The 23,948-nt window shown below is 53.4% G+C and overlaps 10 protein-coding genes across 10 annotated transcripts; 4 read left to right on the forward strand and 6 right to left on the reverse strand.

The window, feature by feature from the left end:
• Window positions 1-9: 9 nt before the first annotated feature.
• On the reverse strand, window positions 10-346 carry J4E88_007280 (uncharacterized protein; the record flags this gene model as incomplete). Its single annotated transcript, XM_049400900.1, has 2 exons — window positions 10-220; window positions 300-346. The coding sequence occupies 2 exons, from the start codon at window positions 344-346 to the stop codon at window positions 10-12; spliced, it is 258 nt and encodes an 85-aa protein (XP_049253212.1).
• Window positions 347-1,378: 1,032 nt separating this feature from the next.
• Window positions 1,379-4,550, forward strand: J4E88_007281 (uncharacterized protein; the record flags this gene model as incomplete). Its single annotated transcript, XM_049400901.1, has 3 exons — window positions 1,379-1,898; window positions 1,947-3,471; window positions 3,524-4,550. 3 exons carry the CDS (start codon window positions 1,379-1,381, stop codon window positions 4,548-4,550), a joined length of 3,072 nt encoding a protein of 1,023 aa, XP_049253213.1.
• A 3,379-nt stretch (window positions 4,551-7,929) lies between these two features.
• Window positions 7,930-9,430, reverse strand: J4E88_007282 (uncharacterized protein; the record flags this gene model as incomplete). The annotated part of the gene is made up of 3 exons (XM_049400902.1): window positions 7,930-8,568; window positions 8,638-9,241; window positions 9,423-9,430. The coding sequence occupies 3 exons, from the start codon at window positions 9,428-9,430 to the stop codon at window positions 7,930-7,932; spliced, it is 1,251 nt and encodes a 416-aa protein (XP_049253214.1).
• Window positions 9,431-10,325: 895 nt separating this feature from the next.
• On the reverse strand, window positions 10,326-11,799 carry J4E88_007283 (uncharacterized protein; the record flags this gene model as incomplete). The annotated part of the gene is made up of 2 exons (XM_049400903.1): window positions 10,326-11,696; window positions 11,749-11,799. The coding sequence occupies 2 exons, from the start codon at window positions 11,797-11,799 to the stop codon at window positions 10,326-10,328; spliced, it is 1,422 nt and encodes a 473-aa protein (XP_049253215.1).
• A 615-nt stretch (window positions 11,800-12,414) lies between these two features.
• On the reverse strand, window positions 12,415-14,263 carry J4E88_007284 (uncharacterized protein; the record flags this gene model as incomplete). The annotated part of the gene is made up of 3 exons (XM_049400904.1): window positions 12,415-13,172; window positions 13,225-13,968; window positions 14,023-14,263. 3 exons carry the CDS (start codon window positions 14,261-14,263, stop codon window positions 12,415-12,417), a joined length of 1,743 nt encoding a protein of 580 aa, XP_049253216.1.
• Window positions 14,264-15,145: 882 nt separating this feature from the next.
• J4E88_007285 (uncharacterized protein) lies at window positions 15,146-16,757 on the reverse strand (the record flags this gene model as incomplete). The annotated part of the gene is made up of 2 exons (XM_049400905.1): window positions 15,146-15,229; window positions 15,276-16,757. 2 exons carry the CDS (start codon window positions 16,755-16,757, stop codon window positions 15,146-15,148), a joined length of 1,566 nt encoding a protein of 521 aa, XP_049253217.1.
• Window positions 16,758-17,986: 1,229 nt separating this feature from the next.
• J4E88_007286 (uncharacterized protein) lies at window positions 17,987-19,859 on the forward strand (the record flags this gene model as incomplete). Its single annotated transcript, XM_049400906.1, has 5 exons — window positions 17,987-18,105; window positions 18,156-18,186; window positions 18,298-18,759; window positions 18,814-18,892; window positions 18,946-19,859. The coding sequence occupies 5 exons, from the start codon at window positions 17,987-17,989 to the stop codon at window positions 19,857-19,859; spliced, it is 1,605 nt and encodes a 534-aa protein (XP_049253218.1).
• Window positions 19,860-20,127: 268 nt separating this feature from the next.
• On the reverse strand, window positions 20,128-21,134 carry J4E88_007287 (uncharacterized protein; the record flags this gene model as incomplete). The annotated part of the gene is made up of 3 exons (XM_049400907.1): window positions 20,128-20,148; window positions 20,199-20,272; window positions 20,438-21,134. The coding sequence occupies 3 exons, from the start codon at window positions 21,132-21,134 to the stop codon at window positions 20,128-20,130; spliced, it is 792 nt and encodes a 263-aa protein (XP_049253219.1).
• Window positions 21,135-21,518: 384 nt separating this feature from the next.
• J4E88_007288 (uncharacterized protein) lies at window positions 21,519-22,539 on the forward strand (the record flags this gene model as incomplete). Its single annotated transcript, XM_049400908.1, has 2 exons — window positions 21,519-22,373; window positions 22,432-22,539. 2 exons carry the CDS (start codon window positions 21,519-21,521, stop codon window positions 22,537-22,539), a joined length of 963 nt encoding a protein of 320 aa, XP_049253220.1.
• Window positions 22,540-22,909: 370 nt separating this feature from the next.
• On the forward strand, window positions 22,910-23,701 carry J4E88_007289 (uncharacterized protein; the record flags this gene model as incomplete). Its single annotated transcript, XM_049400909.1, has 1 exon — window positions 22,910-23,701. One exon carries the CDS (start codon window positions 22,910-22,912, stop codon window positions 23,699-23,701), a length of 792 nt encoding a protein of 263 aa, XP_049253221.1.
• Window positions 23,702-23,948: the final 247 nt, after the last annotated feature.

Genomic DNA, 23,948 nt, shown 5'->3' on the forward strand with positions numbered 1-23,948 from the left:
GTCCGCAATTCAACCACTCTTCTTCTTGTCACCGGGTTCCCTCTTATCCCTCTTCCCTCCCTTGAGTATCTCGAGATGCCCCGCCTTCTGCGCAAGCATCTTCTCTGTATTGCCCACGAGCCCTGAACTGCTCTTGTGCTTGATCTTGTTTTGTGTGATGATGGACGCTTTCTTGGGCTTGATGACGCGGGCGCCGGTTTGTTTGCGCGCGACCGAGGACCTAGAGAGCAGATGTTAGTATGCGTGTTGGGAGAATAGTTTGCGCTCGATGGAGTGTTGAGCGCGGGGAGAGAACGCACTTCTTCGGAGGAGCGGCCTTGGTCTTCTTGATTGCGCCTTGGGCCATTGCGACGGTCGGCTGTAGACGCGTACGTGGGGTCGAGTATGCGGAGGTTTGACAAAAGTCGGAGCGTCTTGGACTCCCTTCCGGAACGGTGAACGAAGGCTTAGTCGGGTGATTGATCTCCGAAAACGACTAATCACACGATAGTATGCAAATCTCCACTAATCGAGTCGGACGTTGGTGTGACGCTATTGGGGGTAAGACGGCTGTATGTTTCTTTGGATAATTCGCGCTTCCAACATTTTTCGCGATGCTTGGCGCCTCGCCGCCGCACTAGGCCCAGAGCGGTTTGAGCAGTTTGCGGGGGACTGCATTTAGCCTTTTCACCCACCGTGGGGAGTGCCGCTCCATGAGCCCGTAGACCCGTTTTCCAAGCCCCTTCGCGCTGCGCACCCTGCGTTTCTTTTGGAAATCTCCGTGTGCAAAGAGGGGGACCAGGCGGCCACCTGTTTGTCGTCGAGGGAAAGCCTGGCGAACTGGCACGGAACAATTTCTGCGTCGTCTCAGCATCCCAGAGATGGTATCCGATTATCTGGACGCCGAGTTGGTACCAATCAATCGCACAGTACCATTGCTACCGACTTTCCATGTGCAGTGCATGGATCCGGATATTTGCATGCTGCACGTGTCCTCCGACCTACCGCCAAGACTGCTTGCTTGCCCTTCTAGAAGTCTTGCAGCGACAAGGCGACTGGCTCATGTACGTCACGTCAATTTAGCCATAGAACAACCGGTCCCGGCTGGGGTAAAGCGACTAGGGTCCCTCAATATCGGGCCGTTGGCCAGCAACTGCATGCTGTTCCTGGATATGCAGTCGCTGCTAGACATTTCATGGGAAGGTGGTCATTCGATGTACGAACATGCACGATGACTAGTCGACTAAACGGCTAGGGCGGTGCGGATCTCTTGGTGACTATGGGGTTACCGTCGTGGCTATCACCGCGGCGTATGTTCTGGGGAAGCCATTCAAAAGCTGGGGATTCTCCGCGTTTTCGTTCGCTGTTCAGGACGTTGCTCGACTACTGACCAGGCATCATGGAGCTCTTCTCTCGCACCGTGGTCAGCGCCCTGTCGCTTTCCGTCGCCTTTGCTGGCTCGGCTTCTGCTCTCGAGGCCTTCCGCAAGCCTACTGTTTCTTCTACAGAAGGTGATGGCTCGTCTCTTCTTGCCGCGCGTGGCTCTCCTGTTAGTATCCACGCTGATGCTGCGGATTGGCCCGGTGTTCTGCGCGCTGCTCACGACCTTGCTATCGACTTCGGACGCGTTACGGGTACCAATGGTACTCTGATGACCTCTGGAACACCGACGGCTAACGCTTCCATGATCTTCAATGTCACTGGGATCAGTGAAGACTGGAGCGTTAGTGGCAGTGCTGCATCCAACTCATCAGCTGGCACCATCATCGTGGGAACCATTGGCAATTCAAGCCTGATCGACGACATGATTGCGAGCGGACAACTCGACGTCAGCGAGGTTGAGGGTCAATGGGAGTCCTACGTCAGTGCTGTGGTGAAGCAGGCTGGAAACATGACTGGCGACGCACTTGTCATTGCTGGTATGTATCCCGAGATTGGCCTTGATGCTCGACGCTAACTCTTTATAGGCAGCGATCGCCGTGGTGCCATCTACGGCATCTACGATATCTCTGAGCAAATCGGTGTCTCGCCATGGCACTGGTTCGCTGACGTACCTGCGAAGAAACACGACTCCATCTACATGCTCCAAACCACCAAGGTCCAGAAGACACCGTCTGTCAAGTACCGAGGCTTCTTCATCAACGACGAGGCCCCAGCTCTGACTGGCTGGGCCAACGACCGCTACCCTCAGTCTCCCTATGGCGCACCCTTTGGAGCTCAGTTCTACTCCAAAGTCTTCGAACTGCTGCTCCGCTCCAAGGCCAACTACCTCTGGCCCGCTATGTGGAACGGCATGTTCAACGTCGACGATGCCCGCAACCAGCCGCTTGCCGACGAGTACGGTATCGTGATGGGAACATCACATACTGAGCCCATGGTTCGTGCCACCCAGGAATGGAGCAAGGTCGCCAAGGGTGCTGAGTCTGGCTGGTCTTGGGCGACCAACAACGCCACTCTCTACGACTACTTCATGGAGGGTGCCGTGCGCGCTGCTCCTTACGAGAACGTCGTCACTGTCGGTATGCGTGGATACCACGACACTGCCATGTCTTCGGACGTTCAGACCTCGGTTCTTGAGGCTGTTGTCGACGCTCAGCAAGATATTCTCACCAAGGTCCACGGAGACGCGTCTGAAGTCCCTCAGATGTGGTGCTTGTACAAGGAAGTTCAGGACTACTTTGAGGCTGGCATGAAGGTTCCCGACTGGGTCACTCTCCTTTGGACTGAAGACAACTGGCAAAACATTCGTCGTCTCCCAGTTGGCGACGAAAAGAACCGATCCGGAGGTGCCGGTGTCTACTACCACTTCGACTACGTCGGTGACTCCCGCAACTACAAGTGGCAAGATACCATCCAGCTTCAGAAGACTTACGAGCAGATGAAGTTGGCCAAGGATCGCGAGGCTGACCGTATCTGGATCGTCAACGTTGGTGACATCAAGCCCGCCGAGATCGCCATCAGCCATTGGTTCGACATTGCCTACGACATGGATTCATACAACCACGACTCAGTACCCGAGTGGCTCGCTGGATTCGCCGCCCGCAACTTCGGGGAAGAGCATGCTGAGGAGATCGCCGAGATCATGGACGAGTACGGTTTCCTCGCCAACATGCGCAAGTTCGAATGGGTCGAGCCCTCTTCCTTCAGCGTTCTCAACTACGAGGAGGCCGACCGCATCCTCGCCCACTGGGACTCACTCGCCGAACGCGCCAACAAGGTCAACGCCGCGCTTTCTCCTGAACAACAGCCCGCATTCTACGAGATCATCCTGCACCGTGTCCTCGCTGGAGGAAACCACGTCGATGTGCAGGTTTCGGGTGCGAGAAACATCATCTACGCGCAGATGGGCCGCAACAGCGCCAATAGGTGGATGCAGCGTGTGATTGATGGCATGAACAAGGACCACAACCTCACCCGCCTCTACCACACTCAGCTCAACGGCAAGTGGGACCACATGATGGACCAGACCCATCTGGGATACCAAGGATACTGGTAAGTTCTAAACGATCTAGCGATGGCAGTCATGATGCTAACCCAATCACAGGCAACAACCTATGCGCCAGTCCACCCCCGATCTCCGCTGGGTACAGACTCAAGAGCGCTCCCTAGCAGGTGACATGGGTATCTCAGTCGAGGGCTCAAACGCCACCATTCCCGGTGACGATATGTGGCACAGCAACGGAGGCGGTTCGCTGACTCTCCCGGCCATGACACCCTTCACTCCCAAGCGCTGGATCGAAATCTCACACCGCGGTACCGGCGCCTTCAACTGGAACATCAGCGCCGACCCCTTCGTCACTCTCTCGGAAGCCAAGGGAACCATGCAACCCAACGACGAAGACATCCGCATCTACGTCGACGTAGACTGGACCAAGGTCGAAGACGGCTTCGGCGCCCAAAGCAAGCTCAACTTCTCCAGCTCCACCGACTTCGGCACGCAGGGTGGAAACCCACAAGTCATGTTCATGATAAACAAGACGTCCATCCCCTCCGACTTCAACGCCGGCTTCGTCGAATCCGCGGGCCAACTCGCTTTCGAAGCAGAGCACTACACGCGCTCCACCCCTGGCTCCTCCGACAACGAATACATGGTCCTCCCAAAGTACGGTCGTACCATGTCTGGCGTCAAGCTCGCCAACAATCTAGCCGAGGGTCTTGACTCTTCCAGCGCACCAAGTCTCGAATACGACTTCGTCACCTTCACACCCACCACCAAGGCCAAGGGCCTCAACGTCACCCTCATCCTCACACCCACCCACAACATCAACCCCAAAGTGCCCCTCGCGTACATTGCTCAGATCGACAACAAGACCGAAGCCCGCCGCCAGTTTGTCATCGACCAGCCGCAGCCCAACTTCCCTGTCGGATGGGGTGTTGCGGTCGCGGATAGCGCGTGGAAGAACACTACTAACCATGGTGAACTTGCACCTGGTAAGCACACGCTCAAGCTGTGGCTTGTAGAGGCGAATGTTATTCTGCAGAAGGTTGTCCTGGATCTGGGTGGTGTTGTTTACAGTCATAATGGGCCGCCGGAGAGTTATCGCGTTGGTGGGAATGCGACTATGCACTAGATAGTTGTGCTAGAGGGGGTGAAAAGGATAGTATGGGGAGGTGAATTCAGTAATGTAATGTGTTCATTCGCAATGAGTTGTCGAAACGTGTGTGTGTGTATGTGTGTTTGTACATAGGTGAGGTTGTACGAAGTGCTATGACAACGGACCGATGCGGTGAGATTAGCTGAGATATCGCCATGCCATGGCGGACCGATTCTTGTGCAAATGGGGAAATGCAGCTCGAAGAAGACACAGTATACCTTATGTATTGATGGAGAAGTGAATATACTCATGCCCATGCATCGCTATGCTACACCCGAAGAAAAACAATCCTGAACGCCAACACAATATGCCGCCACCTATCTTGTATCCAAATTCTCAATCTGCCCTCTACCTCACAAAACTCCTGTATATATTCTTCCCCTTTCTTAAGCAACACCACCAGCCCCTCCCCCCGCACCCCCAGCACTCCCTCCCACATCACTTGTAGCACCCCCTTTCCCCGCTTTCCTCCGCATGCTCTTACTGCGGTGTGAATAGTAGTTGCTCGGTTCCTTCATCTGCTCCTTGTCGAGGCGCTCTTGGCTGGGTTGCAGTTTGCCGTCTGTGGCGCGTTCTTTGACTTTGCTGACTTTGGAGCCCATTGTAGGGGTTGTGTTGGGAGCGTTGGGGTTGGTGGAGGGTTGAGGGGGAGGGACGGGTAGGTAGGGGAGGAAGGGGTAGGTCGGTTGGGTGGATGTTGAGGTGGTGGTCGGTGTGGTTTGCGCGTGTGGTGGTGAGGTGGTAGACGTAGAGGTAGAAAGGTGGGTTTGGTTCGATAGGATGATTACACTGGTATCTCGTCAGCTTAATTCCATCCACAAGTCGCGTGTGCGCATTCGCGCAAGGCTGTCTTCTCAATCTACTTACGGTGGCGCAGGATGAGGTTCCGGTTCCGGTTTACTTGGTGGTCTCGATGTCGCGTCGGTGAGTTGAGATTCTTGTCGTGAGAGTTCAGGTCTAGAAATAAGGAGGGAGAGTTAGGAATTGGACCGACAAAAGATACGAGATGGTTGCACAAACTACCTAGGTAAGATTGGGCATACGTACGACAGGGATGACGTAGGTGGGTGCGGCTGGAATGGCGGATCGGCAGGGTCTGGTACCTGGAAGTGGGGCGCAGGTGCTTTACCGGATTGGGCGAGGATGATGATTCTGGGTTGGAAATGGTTAATGGGGGTGATGTTGGTTTGGTGGTAGTCGTCTGAAGATGGTTGAGTTTGAGATGGAAGGGGTGAGAACTTACGGTGGTGCTGCTGGCGGTTCTGGGTCGTTTCCACCATCCTTCATCTCTTCAGAAGTTGAGTATGGCCCTCGGTGTGACATTTGACTTGAGTACTGAGACTGTTGAATGAAGTACCAGGCAACTCTGTATACTTCGAACAGAAGCTTGTGCGCCTCTATGACAGATACCGCGTGTATAACGGCGATGGAAGACTGCTCGATGTTGTTGATAGCACTAGATTGGGCTTGAAGGGAAGTCATAGCAAGAGCTGGCGAGAACGAGATATCCATCATGTTCATTGAGTTGATGGTCTTAACCGTGCCTCATCCCAACTCTTATATATGATATGAGGCCTCTCATCTCAGCACGAGCATGAGCGCATTTCCAACGATCTCCCTCCGACTCACAGCCGGAGTCATGGCTGTCGCAGCACTCTACTCTTTCGATTTCGCCCCAGATCCCATCTAGTGCTCATCTAACGAGTAGGAATGGTCGTTTCCATGTCGAAGAATGCGCTAGAGCAACGTTGAAAGCTCGGCCAGAACGTGTAGGGTCGGATATAGGGCTAAGTTTGGTAGCCGTGACCCGCTTGACGGCCTGTATAGGAAGTATCATTGGATCGTCCCGTTTTTAGTCAGAGGGAAGCCTGAGAGGAGGCTCAAGTTAAGCTTTCTGGCATGTGTCTCAGAGGTGACCCGTTTCGGTGTCTAAGTGCGAGGCAGTTCGGTCAACCGAGTCGGCGACTCGGAAGACTGAATTAGGTGCATCAGGCGAGCCATTGCCTTTAGTCGGGTATAGATTCATTCTTCACCTTCAACCAAGCGGATCGCGTCGCGGGCGATGCTCTGGTGATGTGGCTGTGCGTGGGATATGGGCATCGTGTAATTTAGCTAGGGCGGTTAGAACTTCCGTTCGTGGGAGGCCTGGTAGGCCGAGCAGGAGGCTTACTCTGGATCGCCACCATGGCGGTGTTGTGCATGATAAGGCCCTCAATCATCTGTGATATCGAGGGAGAGAGAAAGAGGAAATTGCGACATTAGTGACGGGATTGGGGACGTGGAGATGTTTGGCCGTTCGCGCATGGCGCATGGTGCCCCGCTTCAGCCCTGGAGGTCCACAACACCGGGCTGGTTCCTGGCCGTGGCCGCCACGGCCGCCCACCCAATTCCCGCCGCTACTCTGCAAACCCACCAACAACTGCATCATCATCCTCAGTCTCAGCACACTCGTGACTCTAGCTCTCTCATCATCTCTCTTGACTAATCGCCTTTGTGCCGCGACGTTCAATGCCGCGCCCTTCCTATTGCTCACACGTCTCTGCCACGGCGGGTTCCGACATCCATTTCTCTGGGAGCACCAACGCCCAGATCGACCACAATGCCAGGGATCATGGGCTTATCTCAGCCATAAATAGAGAGCTTCGCGACACTCCAGGATTGGTCTCAGGACCAGACTTGTGACTCGTATCACAATCATGTCTGCCTCGCCCTAAGGTGAACGGTCGTTGGGGGCCAATGGCAGTGCACGCGGAGCCGAGTTCCAGGACCACCACCAAGCCTCGAGCAGCCTCGTCTGTGTTACTGCTTATATAATGCACGGCGAACCGACTGTGACGTCTTGACTGGTTAGGAACCCAGCAGATAAATTATTCCCAAAGATTTCAGACCATTGACATGAGGGCCGATCGATCCTAGCTCCGACCGGTCAGGTCTCACATTAGCACACCATTTTTACCGCGCATGCATTTCCTGTCACGGGAGCGTCACGCCCTTCGCGCTTATATATCAGCTCTGACAATTTGAGCGCAATATGTAGGTATGGCGGGAGTAGAAAAACGTCCGTACCAGCATGCACAACAGTATGCGATAACATTACCAATACCAAGGCAAATATGACTCCAAACTCCATGGAACCTTGGAAGGTCGAGATTCCAAACACTAGTCCATTCTCAGTAGTCCATCAGGCCAAGAAGCTGACAGAAGCACTATCAAGGCGATGTAGACGCGCTACGTCCGATGATCCAGCCTTGTTTCTCGAAACTATCCCGAAAGAAACGCCCTCACATCTCAACGCCAAAAGCTAATCAGCCCGCGACTTCTCAACCGCCACGCCTATCTTCCTCAAACTAGTACCCTAGAAACAAAGCGGAACCCCAGAATTACAAGTACACCCGGTCGGACAGTTGAATCCGGGCACCGTAGTCTCCGGCTGCGGCGGCTGTGTCGGCTTCGATGGGTTCGTCGGCGGCTCAGGAGCCGACTCATCAGGTCTATAATTCTTCTTGAGCGCCTCTACAATTAAATCGCCCATCTCTTTATGCCCATCCTGCGTGGGATGCAACGTCCTGGCGATACGCCCATCTTTACTCCCACTCCCACCATCTAGAGGCTGCGGCTCAACCTTCCACTCCATCCATAGACTTGGATTCGCAGGGTCGCGGAAGGTAAGGATGGTGTATTGATCCTGCTGCACGGCTTCGCCCTCGGGGTATCCACGTAATTTCTCGACGATATCCTCGGGTGGGTCAGAGACGCCAAGGTCGTCGCTAGACTCGTACGTAGTAGCTTGGTCGCCGTCGTGGATGGTTATAAAAGCGCGGGCGGGGTTGTTATAGATGTGCACTTTGTTCCCGTAGTTGAACTGCGACCACCAGCTGTGGCCTGGTTCGCAGAAGCGGTGGCCTTCGAGGGCGGGGTTGATGTCGATGTATTGGATCTTCGGGTCGTTGTATTGTTCTACCGAGGAGCGGATGGCGAGGTTCACGGCGTCGACCTGAGGCGGTGATGTTAGCGGGTTTTTGAAGGTGGGATGTTGATGGGGTGAGATGGGAGGGGAACTTACTAGATCGTTGAAGTCTTGTCGCATCTCCTTTTTGACTGTCTGTGTCTCTTTTTGCTTTTGGTACTGTACGCCAAAATCCCAGTCATTGCACGCGTCGTCGAGAGCGAAGAAACGCGCATACCCTAGCATGAAGAGAGTCGCGTCGTTGCCGCTGACAGCGGGGTGTGCCCTCCAAATATCGATAGTATCCATAACGGCCTGCTTAAGACCTCCTCCGACTCTTCCTCGTACTAGCTTGATCTCCTTCCTACACAGTCCCGTCGGATCATCAGCATTGTCGTCTTCGTATTTCGTGCCATAGTCAATGCTCCTGTTCGAGTGGAAGAGGCAGCTGTCGGCCATGGGGTAGAAATCGGCATTGTTTCCGCCGGCTTCCAGGAGTGTCATTTTGGGTCGAGTCAACTTGTCCATCTGGTCGTGAATGTTTTGTCCCAGATGGGCGCCGGAACAGGCTCTGAACTCGAACAGGGAACCTTGGTCTGGGTTTGGTGTCCAGTCTTTGTATCTGTCGTTGACGATGGTCGACCAGGCGTACTTGAAGCGCATGCATCCATCTTCGTTTCCGTCATATGCGGTTTTGTCGCTCCATTGGACTCCGCTCTGTCTTGGCTTAGTCAATGTGTGGCTTTGGGGTAAAAGTACGTACTCCCCAGGAATCTCCGATGGCGGAAAAGATGAACTCATTGTCTCTGGTGATCAATGTGGGATTGAGGACCGCGCCCTGGGGATAACCCAACGCCGTCTGTGCCAGGAGTACTGACCCAAGGGCGAGAGAATTCTGATACGTAAACATGCTGGTTCGTTGGTTCAAATTCTTGTTGACGAGGAACCTGTGTAGAAGGGGAGATGAGGAGAGGAGCTGGTTCGGTGTCTTCATTATCCTCTCTCTACGATCTTCTTATACTTTTTCACCATGAGCATGTCTTCAAGGGTCTACCGTCAGCAGTGAGCATGTATGAGACCGTCTGAGCAGACTGTCAATCTCGAACCCACCTTCACGAAGCGGCACGGAGCTGACATCAGGGACTCTCAGGGCGTACTTTTGGGGTCTAAAGACGTCGTTCACGAAAGTTCCAATGCTCGGTTAGGATATTTCCATCATCGTACAAGCTGCGATGGCCCTAACCCCTACGAATCATCCAACAAACCAACTCCCAGAATGACGAGCTGCTGATCCGATTCGAAATCATGACAGAAGCCAAGATGGATGTCCGTCCGAACGTCACCATCAACCGCCTGCGCGCGCAGTTACGCTGCATGGGGCCAATAACGCCCCGGCGCTTCGGTTGAACCATCGTGAAACCTGGGGTCGACAAAGCCTCGCTTTCCAGTCAGAATCGTAAGCAGCAAGGCGGAGAAGCGACAGGGCGGTAGCAGTATCGATTAGAAATACCTCAGTCATGAGGCAGACAGTCGATCCTGCGTGAGAGGCTGTGGAGACGCACCAAAATATCTACTTAGTAGGCCTGACCCCAATGCGAAACCTTCATGTCAGTTCTGCTGATCGGGATGGATGCCCAGAGCTCAGCGAGGTTTTGGCGCGTTGTTGTTTGGCCTTGCAAAATATGTATAGCAGTCTGTTGGGATCACCCATGACTGTTGATCGACAGCAATAACACATGATTGATGTATCCATAGAAGGTCGTACGCACTCGCAATGATAACAGTGTAACGACCAAATATACTACTCACTCATCTGTGTCCCAAATACCCAGTGTGACATCCATCATCCCCCTCATATGAACAACCGCTTCCATGCGACTACCTGCGCCTCTCCCTCTGACAGCCTTAACGAACCTATCACCTTCCTCCACCTCATCTAGGGCACTTCCCCCAAGCTTGATCGAGCCCTTTTTCCCATACGCTTTCATTTTCCCGAACCAACTAAACGGGTACCGCAGGTACAAATCACCAGTGCCGACGTAGTGGTCACTCTTCGTACTGAGAAGGGGATCGTACAACTCATCCAAGAGCTCTCGGTCCGCATTATCCAGATGTAAAACCGTATTGCCATACAATGTAGTCGTCTTAATCGTGCTTTCATCATCCGGGCTTACGGCAGCAAAGGGTCGTAGATACGCTTTTACGTTGCCGCTGATACTCGCGAGAGTAGTGTACGAGCCATGTGGTATCTCCGCGACTACATTGCCGTAAGCCGAGTGAATTTCCGTGTAATGTGTAAAAGGCTGTTGTGGCCAATATTCCCAGAGCGCAGCGACGTTGATGTCTCCGCTGATTGTATACACCACGATTTCTTCAGGTCGCATGGGTTTTCCAATGAATGTATACCGCGGTACCAGCATTAGATCGATCTGCCCGCTTTTGCTGTGTATCTTGAATCTACCTTCGCAGCCGTACCATCCCCATATGACTCCTGTTGTTGAGCTGGAATCGATGTTGTCTGGATGCAACGGGTCCGGGCCTTTGCCGCCTTCGTATGTGTACTCGCCGTGCGAAGTATGTGTGATGAGGTTGTTGATCTGCCAGGCCCAGTCGTGGACCCATAGATCGAATGTCTCGGACCTGATCTCGAGCACATCCAATAGACGAACGGGTGATTCTGGACGGAAGTATATCATAACTTTGATCTCTGTACAAATGTCTTCGTCGTTGTCGGATGGAAGGTAGTCCAGGCTGAGGCCCGTTGCAGTTCGGTTGTAAACAACATTCTTGTAGTCTGCAGTAGAGCTGGAATTGATTTCGAGCCGAACTTCGATATCTGAGGTCTGGCCGACGTCGCCTCTCTGGACGTGAATTATACCAGAGAGACGACCGGTGGAATTGGATGAGTCGGATAGACGCCAATGGGTTTCCGCTCCGTCGCTGTCTGAGATGTTGAAGCCGAACGTGCGCGCTTCAGAAGAGACTATCGATTCACATCTGGCGTAGTCGATGGTGGCCGGTGTGGTGTCGTATAAAGATCGGCCAGAAGTCGTCGTGTGGCTGGGAGGGCACGCATTCCAATACAGCAATACTATCGCGAATACGAGCAGCCCTAGTTGCGGTACTCTCCAGAGTGAACGCTGTCGAGTTAAGGGACCTGAGTCCTCTTCGGGAGCCTATGTGCTTATTAGAATTGATAAAGCGAACATCTACGGCAACAATACTAACCACCCATACTTCACGCCCGCTCGAATCCGCCTTCATTGCCATCTCTTCCATGATTGCGTGCTGTTGTGAATTGTTTAGAGAGAGGCAGTAAAGGAAGAAATAGGATCAAACTAAAAGATCCGCAGACGGCAGGCACAACCAGGAAGGCAGCAGCCGCGATGCCATGCTGACTGTGAAGACGCCCGGTGCAGCGCCGCACGCGGTTTCAGATGTCTGCGACACGCCACAACGCAGACCCCGGCACGAGGCGGACTGTACTGCACGCCTCTGATCAGCACTCTGAATAGCTCGTCGTTATAATTGAAGGAGAATTCTGAGCCCGAGATGCGCATGGTGATCATGTACGAGCGGCATCCTTCGCGCTTGCCTTCCGCCCCGACGTGCTAGTATTAGCAAGGCGAACAAATGACGTCACAACAACGCGATGTACAACCTGGTCATCACGGTCAAATTCGAATAGAGGTTCATGAATGCTTCATCTTGAAGACTTTTTCCTTATTGAGGCTCTACCTAATCGTGCTATTCGGTCAGAAAACTGACAGCACTCGGCTGCTCACAGGATTGCTCAAACACACAGATGCCAACTCCGACGCCGACGCCAGAGAAATACGCACCAAATCTCATGAGAGTCCGTCAATCGTTTCCTCGCTCACCGTGTTGAGCTTTTCACCATTCAGGACGAGGTCGCGGCAACATGAGGTAACCCTGACCGTCGTGGGTGAGGGGGCAGGGGACCAGAGGGCAGTTGCCGTTCTTGTACTTCAATGAGCACATGAAGCGCAGGCACTCAGTGTTGTTCTCCATACAGGGGCGACACTTGGTACCGCTGTCGCATCGCCGGTCCATGGCGTAACACTCCGTGCATGATACGACGGTCTCAGGAAGCTTGACATTGCGCGGCGGGACGACATGGATGGCACCACGGAGACGCTCGCCGTTGTTGCTGAGGTCCATGATGCGGGCGTCCTTGAACTTGAGTTCGTCCTTGGCGTCCTTGAGCTGGGCTCGCTGGCGATCGGAAAGAGTGGTCATCTCACGAAGCTTGCCCTTGATGTCCTCGATGGCGCCGCGGTTTCCACGTTGCTCTTGGGCGTCGGTCAGCTCAAACTTTCGGACGACAAGCTCTTGTCGCAGATCAGCTATGGTCTTCTCGCGTGCAGTCGCAGCGTCAGCCAAGGCCTGATTTTGTGTGCGGTGATAGTCGATGATCCGCTGACGGTCGACTGCCTCCTGCTGCTCCTTGATGAGGAGGGCCTTTTGCTCCTTGACGGTTGAGCGGGTAGTCTCCATCTTACGGCCTTGAGCCTCGAAGGTCTGCTTGAGCGCTGCCAACTCGGCATCTTTGGCGGCCAACTCGGCGTCCTTCGCGGCCAACTCAGCATCCTTAGCAGCCATCCTGACGCCATGTACACCGACCCTGTCATCTAGGGTGAGTTAGCTTAGGCCCTCTTAATACAGTATGGTGTTCGAACTTACTTCCGGGGTTTGCCTTGTTGATCAACGCATTGCGAGCACCTAACTGTCGAACATTCTTCTTGATCTCAGCAACATGTTTCGCGATCACAACTTCTTTCCTTACCAGCTGAGCGTCCTTGGCCTTGATATCAGCGCCCTGCTTCTTCATTCCGAGATCCTGCTTCTTGATCATGGCGTCCTTCTCAGACATAGCGCGAGACATTGCGGCATTCTGGTTCTCGGTGGACTCGAGCTGGTATCCGAGAAGTCCTAGCTTCCTATTGGCCTCAGTGTTCTCGCGCTCCAGCCTGGCGACGGCTTCCTGGACGGCTGCCAACCGGTCCTCTAGCACGGTCAGCTCCTCCTGCTCAGTCATCCACACCATCGTTGGTTGGTCGGATCCGAAATCAGGAATGGCATCCACAACGGAGTCTGCTGGGGTCGGGGGTGTATCAGATGCAGCAGGCACGGATAACTCGATTTGAGGGACGGGGACGGGCGGCGACCAGGAGCTGCGACCAGAACGATGATCGGACTCGCTGTCAGTGGCCTTGTTGTAGTCATTGATAGTATCAATCATGCTCCTGAACTCCATCCTGTTCTCAGGGATGTACTCGGGGATCGGCTGATCAGACCTAAGAGCGGAGGTCAAGGGCTCTTGCTGCTCTTGCAGGAAAGACGCCACAGACTCTGGGGCCCTGTACGGCTGCGCCAGTGGGGAGAACATCTCCGAACTTGAAGAGAGACGTGTAGCAAAGCGAGGGACTAGATGTGGTCAGTCAGTCACTTAGTGATGTAAAGATGGATTTGGTCACTCACCGTTGGACACGGTTGGCAGCGACACCGGGCGCGGAGCTGGTGAAGGGACTGGTGTAGAAGACTGCCTCTGTCTCATGAGGACATCGAGACCTGCGAAGTGGTTGCGTGGAGGCGACCTTGCGCGGTTCTCCGAGAGAGACATGCGGCCGACGAGACCGTTGGTACGGCGAATGCCGTTGATGCCAGTGGTGTTCTGAGAGGAGGTGTCCTCGTCACTGAGGTCGATGAGGTTGCGCGACATGTTGCCAGTGGTCGGTGGTGGTGGTTGGGAATGGGAAAGGATGGGGAAAGACAGAAGAGCTGTCCGTCGTTGTGGAGGATTTTGTTTTGATTGTGGGGAGGTGAGGTGAGAGACAGCAGTCACAACAACGCCAAGCCAGAGACGAGCGCAACAGGCAGTCACCGTGACTTCCACAACAACAACACGTTGCCAGGCCCGTGCGCAAGATAGCAAACTGGGCTCGAAAAACGGGAAGAACAGAAGAACATGCGAGGTGACTGAAGATCCCTACATGAAGTGACTAAGGATTCCTACGACGACAATATGAGATGGATAACCTTTGATACCCACGTGAATGTATGCCCGCGGGCAGAATTACCACCAAGTCAGACGCTGTTGTCATGCTACAAATGTCACTGGCGGATAGGGAAGCCGATACATTTGTGCCAGGGCTCCGTGTATGGAACCAAGAAGAAAATATGCGTGTCTGGTGTGCTCTTTCTGGTCTGAAAGCGCGCAAGAGGCGATGACATCATCCTAATTATGCATTGACATGGTCGGTAAATGCCCACCAGACAACGACAAGTGACAGTGGGTGAAGATGTCTCACATACAAGTAGTCTCGAGGCGCACACCGCACGCAATAAAAACATCACCTCGCCAATGCGCACACCTACAATACTCTCAGGCCATCTCTTTTCAAACAAGCTCCTGTATTATTCTTGACCTTATCTCAACGCACGTTCAATGATGAAACAAAGAGGAGAAACGGGTGAAAAAGACATGCTGTACTTGACATGTGCGATAGGAAGACTCAGAGCGCCATCGACTTCTTGCTGCATGATTCAGTCGCTACACCGATGTCTCCAAGCAGATTTCGCTCTGAGCGGTGAAAGGTCTTGATCATCGGCCGTAACGCTTGAGCTCCCAGGCTCGCAGAGGCGGATAGACAACTGCAGCCCATGCGAAACCGACGTAGTTGCCCATCTGGATAAGTTAGCTTTGTGTAGCTCTGACTCTCACATGCACATACATCAGCTCCATAAGTCCCAACCCGCTTAGCGATTGGTCCAATATACCAAACCTGGGCCATGCACATGATGGCACCAATCCAGCCGATCACAAACGACGTGAAGGCGGCTATGCCCAGCGGAAGCTTCTTCTTCTGGTTCCAGACTTGCCAGTTGAAGCCAGTCTTGCGTCGGAAGATCAAATGCTCTTCAAGCGTAATGGCGATCCAGACAGAGACCCAGTAGCCCATGAGAGCAAGGAAGTTGGTGAAGATCTCGGCGAGATGGGCACGCCCTGCTAGTGCGCAGACTGTGTAGATGACTACGCCAACAGTATTCCAGATGACTCTCGGTACAACACTTGCATAGCGGCCTAGGATCTGGGCATCGATTCCGGAAGAGTATGTAGGGACGATGAGATTAGCGACAAGACCCAAAGCTACTACCACGCCGCAGAACGAGCCGAAAGCGCCTAGCGGTTTGTATGCTTCGACTATCAGAGCGCCTTGGGAAACGCCATATGCCGCTTCCCAGTCCGTGTTGGTAAGCATGCCGCATGCCAGACCGATGCCCAAGACGAAGGCGAACGTGAAGCTACACATCAGACCGAGCATGGTCATGCCGAAGATCTTGAACGAAGATGCGTGTTCTGGATAGTAGACGAAATAGTCTGCTGCTCCGCCGCCATAGGTGATAGCCGCAGCGAGTGTCAAACCGAAGAAGCTGATGCGATTCCCGACTATGGTATCTGGGTCTTCGTCGCCGTGGGACTCGGAGGAAATATTGAATTGCGGACCGGCGACTCCAGCTAGTATGCAGAGAACGATAAGCTGCGGTAGCCAGGCCCATCGCTCGTAGTAGTGGAAGATCTGGTAGCCAAAGGTGGTGATGGCCCACGCAATGATGGCTACAACGATGATGCCGACTACCACGGACATGGAGTTGCCCGAAACAGCTGACAGAATCTGTCCAGCGACTACGCAGTCGATCATTCCGTACCCAAGCAGAACGATGATGTTGAGCAGGACGACGACTTTGGACGGCCACCAGCCCGTGATGTATCGCGAGAAGATCATAGTCCGATTGCCGCTCTTCGGGCCAAAGGTTGCAATGTATGCGACGACAAGGCAGCCAACGAATGCGCCGAAGACGGCCAGCATGCAGGAGTCGAGGAAACCCAGGGCGAAGACGGCGGGACCGAGCATGCCCAGGGTAATGTTGTTCGCTGCGAGGTTGACGCTGAACCACATGATGGCTACCTGAGAGTATCCAAGCAGGCGCAAGTCCTGACGCTCCTCCGGCTCGACACGCTCAATGCCGCGGGCCTCGAGGTTGTATGCGACGAGCTGCCTCTCAAACGCCTTCCACATGTCCTGCCATCTGCTCTGGTGTCCCACTCCTCCATTCTCGGTATCGTGTGCGCTAACAGGTAGTTCGGGTTCGTTTCTCGCGTTCGGGGCAAATATCGACTTCTTTTCATTGGGCGGGTTCGTGATCGGGTGCATGACGGCGACCTAAAGCCATTAGTAGCAGCCTCGCGGCGCGGGAGCAAAGCATGAGTCCTTTCGCAGGCTTTAACCTGATCAAGTTCAGACCGTATATCTCAGATCGCTGCTAGCAAAGATGCTGGCGAGCGAACACCGGTCTCATGCGTTCAGCTATATGACGTTACCTTGATCGGGCATTCTGCTACTCGGCTGCATCCTGGCTGTGTTGCCGTACGTTTGAAGAGACCATGACGCGATAGTAGGGATGCGAAGCAAAGATCAGGAGAGGAATTGAGTGTCAATGGAAGCTGCGAGAAACGGTAGTGATCTTGGAAGCGAAAGGCGACGAGCGAAAGATGACATGACCAAAAACCCCGCTATCGTGCCGTCCCGAAAACCTTGCGCCTTTCCCGTGTCTTGGACAGCTCGCGTAATGGGATGCATTCAAACTCTTCAGTATTTCTCGGTTAGACTCAACTTGTCGCGCGCATACCCGTGGGCGCGTCGAAATCGCGCGATGGTCGTGGAGGTGTGGGAGCAGACCTCTGTGGTCATAGCTTCCTTGGGTTCACGCGGTGTTCCTGCGGGTCAGCCTCGCCCAGCTAACATGGACGCGACACCGCAGTTCCATGACAGCATCATCTCGCATTCAACAACAACCTCGAACGAAAATGACAGCAAGAGCACTACGGTCACGCCGATGAGCACATGCCATCTATGGCGACGTCACCTCGCGCATGCAGCAGGTACACGCGGCGCTCTTATCATCTTCGGCTCCCGCCAGTAACCCCCGGTCTACATCGGCCTTCCTACTACCTTCCACACCATGCTCTTTCAATCAAGCTGCATACTCATCCTGACTGTGTTTTCACTTAGCCGTCATTCTACTGCTACTCTACTTCCAGGTTTCCATGAGTTTTGATCCATATTAGGCAGGTCTAAGATCTGCGTTGCGACACATGAACACCGGATCACGAACCCATGTCACGAAACCATGAACCCATGCTTATCTGTGATAGGTAAGATGCGACTAACCGCTATTACTGTACCTCGATTGCTACCGCCATCCCCGGCCATTGCCGTGGGACTAATGCGGGGGAAGGAACGTAGGCGGAACTAAAGTGGATGATACTTTAGATATGCATTCAAGCATGCATTCCTAGGTCAAGCTTTAAGTATCTGCCGATGAGCATCAGATTCCAGCAAGGCTTACATTCTTCACAACTATCTCTCGAAGTAGATTCATCATGAGGTTGGCGGATACGTTGTTGTTGACCACTGGTCTTGTACCACTGACATTCGCTGCGCCGGCAATCCATGGACGGGCCAACAACAGCACATGTAGGAAGACCACTGTCGCCATCATGTAAGTTTCGTCTTCAAGAACACAGATCAGAGTTGGCTAAAATTTTGTAGCGGTGGCGGAGTTGCCGGTATCACAGCAGCTGTGAGTCCACATTGAGAGTCTCTCCAAGATGAATGCAAGGCAAATTCATCTAATTCAATACACTTCGGACGCTCAACGATTATGTCTAGTCCAGCTACTAATGGATTGTAGCAAGCGCTTGCCAATCAATCAGTTACCGACTTCCTGATTCTCGAGTACCAAGACCACATCGGCGGCCGCATGCGAAACACAAAGTTCGGTTCCGACTCCAACGGCGACCCTTATACCGTCGAGCTCGGCGCAAACTGGATCTCTGGTCTGGGTGAAAATACAGTAGACGGTCCAGAAAACCCTGTCTGGACTTTCTCAAAACAAGTCAACCTTTCCAGCCCAAATTCCGACTCCTTCTCCGTCGCCACCTACAATGAGACGGGCGCTGTTGACTTCACGAATTTACTGGATGAGTTTGAAGAGTACTGGAGTGTTTTCGAGCAAAGTGCTGGAACGCTACTCTCTGAGAACTTGCAAGACAGGAGCTTCCGTGCAGGTCTTTGGCAAAGCGGGTGGAGACCAAAGGGCGACCCGGCGCGCAAGGCTGTGGAGTACTATCTTTGGGATTGGGAAACGGCTCAGGTAAGCTAGCTGAAACAATCATTTGTGAGACATGCTAATACGCAAGCTTTTCAGACACCTGAGGAATCAAGCTTCGTCTATGGCATTACGGGATACAATCTGACCTACTATGGCTTCTCCGAGGTCAGCAACTGTACGTGCCTTCTTATAAGAGTATAAGCAAAGTACTAATACATATTCTTACAGTCTGCACCGACCAACGCGGCTTCAACACCTGGCTCAAGCACCAAGCCTCCAAATTCCTCAAACCCGCCGATCCCCGCCTCCTCATCAACACCATCGTAACAAACATAACCTACTCCGACACTGGCGTCCACATCCTCAATTCAGACAACACCTGCATCGAAGCCGACTACGCCATCTCCACCGTCTCCCTCGGCGTCCTCCAAAACGACGCCATAACCTTCTCGCCCACCCTCCCTGACTGGAAGCAATCCGCCATCGCCACCTTCTCCTTCGGAACCTACACAAAACTCTTCTTCCAATTCAACGAAACCTTTTGGCCAACCGACAAGCAATTCTTCCTCTACGCCGATCCCACAACGCGCGGATACTACACCGTCTGGCAGAGTCTATCGACAGAAGGGTTCCTGCCCGGTTCCAACATCCTCTTCGCCACGCTTGTAGACGAACAGTCATACCGTGTGGAAGCGCAGGACGATGAGACGACGAAAGCGGAGGGTATGGCTGTTCTCCGCAAAATGTTTCCTAACATCACGGTTCCGGAACCTATTGCGTTTACCTACCCGCGCTGGACCCAAACACCCTGGTCCTACGGTTCCTACTCCAACTGGCCTGCTGGAACGACACTCGAAATGCACCAAAACCTTCGCGCGAATGTAGGTAGGCTGTATTTTGCGGGCGAGGCGATGAGTGCGGAGTACTTTGGTTTCTTGCATGGTGCGTGGTTTGAGGGGCAGGAGGTGGGTGAGCGCATTGCGGGTCGGATTACGACGGAGTGTGTTAATACGGGGAGTGGGTGTGGGGATTATAATCGGTATGAGGTGCTGCGTGGGACGACTGAGTTGTGGGAGGTTAATGCGTTTAATGGGATGGGGACGAGTCCGTTTTTTGTGGCGGATACTGGGGAGGCGGAGTAGGAGGATGTGGGTTATGGGTATGTCTGGATGTCGGTGTGGAGATTGGAGAAAGCTTGTAACTCAGGAAGAAGATGTTTTTACGGCATCCTTCTCTTTCTCTTTTGATGCCATTCGGTCTCCATTCCCCTCCTTCATCTCAACATCCACCCAAACAGGCACATGATCACTCGCCCCCATCCCCTCCTCACTATCCATAATCCCAGCCGCCCTAACCCACCCCTTCTCCCACATCCTCCTCCCCGCAATAAGATAATCCACCCTATCACAGCTACTCCCCCATTTCCTTCCTCTAGAATGATACGTATATCGCCTCTCATGCGGATACATCTCCCTCCACACATCAACACCATCAAACGGCTCCTTCGCCTTCCCACCCCCTCCCAGCAGCTTATCGTGGAAATCCGCGCGGTTAACTACATGTGCCTGTGGGAAGATGCGTAGTTTGGGACACCCGTCTCGCTCGTCAGGCGCGACGTTCATGTCGCCCGCAAGTAGCACATCCCAGCCTTGCTCCTCCAACTCCCTACACTCCCTCGCTAATAGCTTATGAAACGCGCGTTTCCGATCATGTCTCGTACCTTTGAACGCACCTGTCTGCGGGTCTCGATACGCGTTTTCCGTTCCGTTGACGGCGTAGATGTTGAAGATGGCGAGTTTGGCTGTGCTGCTTTTCGAGCGGAGTTCTACGACGGAGATGCGGCCTTCGGCGTCCCAGTCTACGGTGCGGAGGGCGATTTTGTAGGGGATGTAGAGGTCGCGTCGGATGAGGCTGCATACGCCGTAGATTTTGCCGCTGCGTTTGGGGCCGCGGGCGTTGTGGAGGTCGGTGGGGAGGGTGAAGTGGACGTGGTATAGTGGGCGCTTATTATGGGGAGTTCCTTCTTCTTCTGGTAGGGGTGATTTTACTGCTTTCTTGACTGCGTCTTGCGTTTTTTCATCTGTGTGCGCGATCTTCACTTCTTGGAGGAAGAGGATGGACGGCCATTGGTGTCTGTGGAGGAAACCTCTTAGGGAGGCTGCTGGTCGGGCGTTCTTTGCGTCGTCCCTGAGTGCCGTTTTCGATTTGGGAATGAAGAATTCCGTGATTGGCTTTTGTAGGAACGGAGAAATACCATCGATATTCCAGGAGAAGATGCGTAATGTGTTTGAGTCGAGAGGTGGGAGGGGCGTTGGAGATGCGGGCGTGCTTGCAGGCGCCGTTTGCCCGGGAGACGCCGCTGTGTTTGTCGCGACCTTGCGTCGTTTCGAGGGAGGTGGACTGATATCTCGATTCATGGTGCTGTAGTGGCGGCATGCCGTTACTCTTTGTGGTATATGTGACACGTGCAGTTGTAAGGTGCGCGCACGACCAAGTGACGTCATCATCACTTTCTGCACCGAAGCAATGCCCTAGACCCGTCACAAACCCAGCCACCAAGATCCTCGTAACTTTGGTATATGTCGCATTGCTGTTTGCAGTATACAATCGCGCATGCACGCGGGCGGGGCGCGACGCGTCTTCCCACTAGAATTGATTGGGCAGTGATCAGCCACATCATTCACTACCCCACCACTACCAACACTTGACAACCACGCTACAAACCTCAGCCACAGCCACCTAGAATCCTTTTTCCAACACCACAATCGCATACCTACTCCATTCTTCTATCTAACTTCAACATGTCCTACCGCCGCAAGAAGTCCCTCCTCATCGGCATCAACTATGTCGGCAGCAGCCACGAACTACGCGGCTGCCACTCAGACGTAGACAACATGGCCGAATTCCTCTCCTACCGCGGCTACACCAACTCACACAAAGACCGAGTCATCCTCACCGACCGTCCAGAAGTACCCTACGACTCCCCCTACTACCCCACCGGCCACAACCTACTCGCGGCCATGGACTGGCTCGTCTCGGAACCCGGATGCACCTTGTTCTTGCACTACTCCGGACATGGCGGGCAAATTGCAGATGTAGACGGGAACAGGACGACGGGAATGGACGCCTCGATCGTTCCTGTGGATTTCGAACAGCGCGGCCAGATTTCCAGTACCATTTTACATGAACATCTCGTTACGTATATGGCGCGGGATTGCACGCTGTTTGTCATAATGGACTGTTGTCATTCTGGGAGTGCGCTCGAGCTACCGTTCGTTTACCGCTCTGATAGCGATGGCCAGATCAGTTTGATGGATAACTTGAAAGCCGGGCTTACGCTTGCTAATGAGGCGCGCGATATCATCTCTGGTGGTTTCTCGTATAGCAAAGTTGGGGAGGCGAGGGAGTTGCTTGCGGGCGCGAGTACGTTCTTCAAGGGACTGAAGCATTTTGGAGAGGAGCAGGAGGAGGAAGGACTAGAGAGTGGAGAGTTTGCGGGGCAGTATGGGAGTGAGCAGAAGATGGTGACGATGTTTAGTGGGTGTAGGGATGACCAGACGAGTGCTGATGCGCGGATTGAAGGGGAGGCGACGGGTGCGATGACGTGGGCGTTCTTGGAGATGATGAAGCAGGATCAGACTCCGACTTATGCTGAGGTGAGTGCTTGACATGTGTTTGACGGATCTGAGCGTTGTTGTACTGACCGGAAGACAGACACTTAAGTTCATCAGGAAGACCCTGGATGAGAGCAACTACAAGCAGATCCCACAGCTGAGTTCAGGGTTGGATATTGATTTGGATGACATGCATCTGGTACTCTGATCACAGGAAGTCGTCATCAAAGTTTCCGCGTACCCTGATGATTATGGATAAAGGCCATTCCTAGCAATAAGACATACAGCATTCTACTCATTTGCCCTGGACGGGGCTTGTGAATTTGTCTGACCTTTGTGGCAAACCTAGCAATCGACGCAGCTTGAAACACGGATGTACCAACCCGTCTTAAACAACGAAGAAGCAATTTGTCCACCTCTAAGACCACACTGTTAACGAATGTCTCGAGGTAGCAAACCGTCTTCGCTTTCGATACCCATCATCCATATAAACGCCCTATCAACCCGCCACCTCCTTCCCCTACCGCCCTTCCTACCCACCTCCACCCCTCCACCATCACACTTACTATAACCCCGGAATGACACCACCAATCGACCCCCTCCGCGCACGCATCTTCTCCGAACTAAACCTCCAACTAACGCACCCCTCAATCCCCAAACCCCTCCTCAACGAATGCTCAAAACACCTCGCTTTCCTCGTACGGTACTACACGAACGATCCTGATTGTAATCCGCTGAGGATCAGTGTGCCGATTGTTGAGGCGCCTGTATGCGTACCCGTTGGAAATATGGGTATGGGAGAGGAGGAGGGGGATGAAGAGGATGTAGGGGAGGGGGAGGAGGACGAGGATGTAGAGATAGAAATGGGGATAAAGATCGCGTTAGTAGTTTTCGAGGAGAAGAGGAGAAAAAGTTCTGTACAGACAAGGATGGAGGGATTGCGAAAGATGAAGATGGAGAGGTTGTATGGTGTGGGTAAGGTATTGGGAGAGGAGGACACCGAAGACGACTCGACACCAACGGTGAAGACGAAGAACAGTATCGAGACTGGCAGTCCCGTTAGTAAAATCGCCGGATCTGGACGTTGTCCTCCTGCGTCGGCGTCTGGTACAGGTACTTCTGTTCCGTCTACGGCTGCGAAGCCAAGGATGCGTGTACTGATTGAGACGACTGGTACGCTGGGACATTACAAGTGCTTGGTTGCTAAGCTCTGTGGCATGGCCGAGCGTGTCGTAGCCGGACTGTTGGACGGTGATGAAGACATGGTGGGTGCGTGCGACGAGGTCAAGAAGCCCAAAGCCAAGAAGACGAGTGCGGATGTGGGAAAGAGACCGGTGTGGGATGTTGAGGCTTGCGGGGAGTGGTGTTAAGTTGTCCAAGATATGTCGACAAGAGGCCCAGGACGTGAAATCGATCGTTGCTTTGGTATTCATATTTCATTCTAGCACGTAAGACATACAATGATAGAAAGAGAGACAACAGACCCATTGCATCAGAATAACATACTTCAGTAAAATCCAAAAAGGTATCCCTAGCTTGAGCTCACTCACGCAAGCTATTTCCCATCACACCAAAACACCGACCCCGCTACCTGTCGTCAAGAAGTGACCCAGAAAA

The sequence above is a fragment of the Alternaria novae-zelandiae genome (genome assembly GCF_023758075.1).
Source record: "Alternaria novae-zelandiae strain BMP 2774 chromosome Unknown scaffold_15, whole genome shotgun sequence".
NCBI lineage: Eukaryota > Fungi > Ascomycota > Dothideomycetes > Pleosporales > Pleosporaceae > Alternaria > Alternaria novae-zelandiae.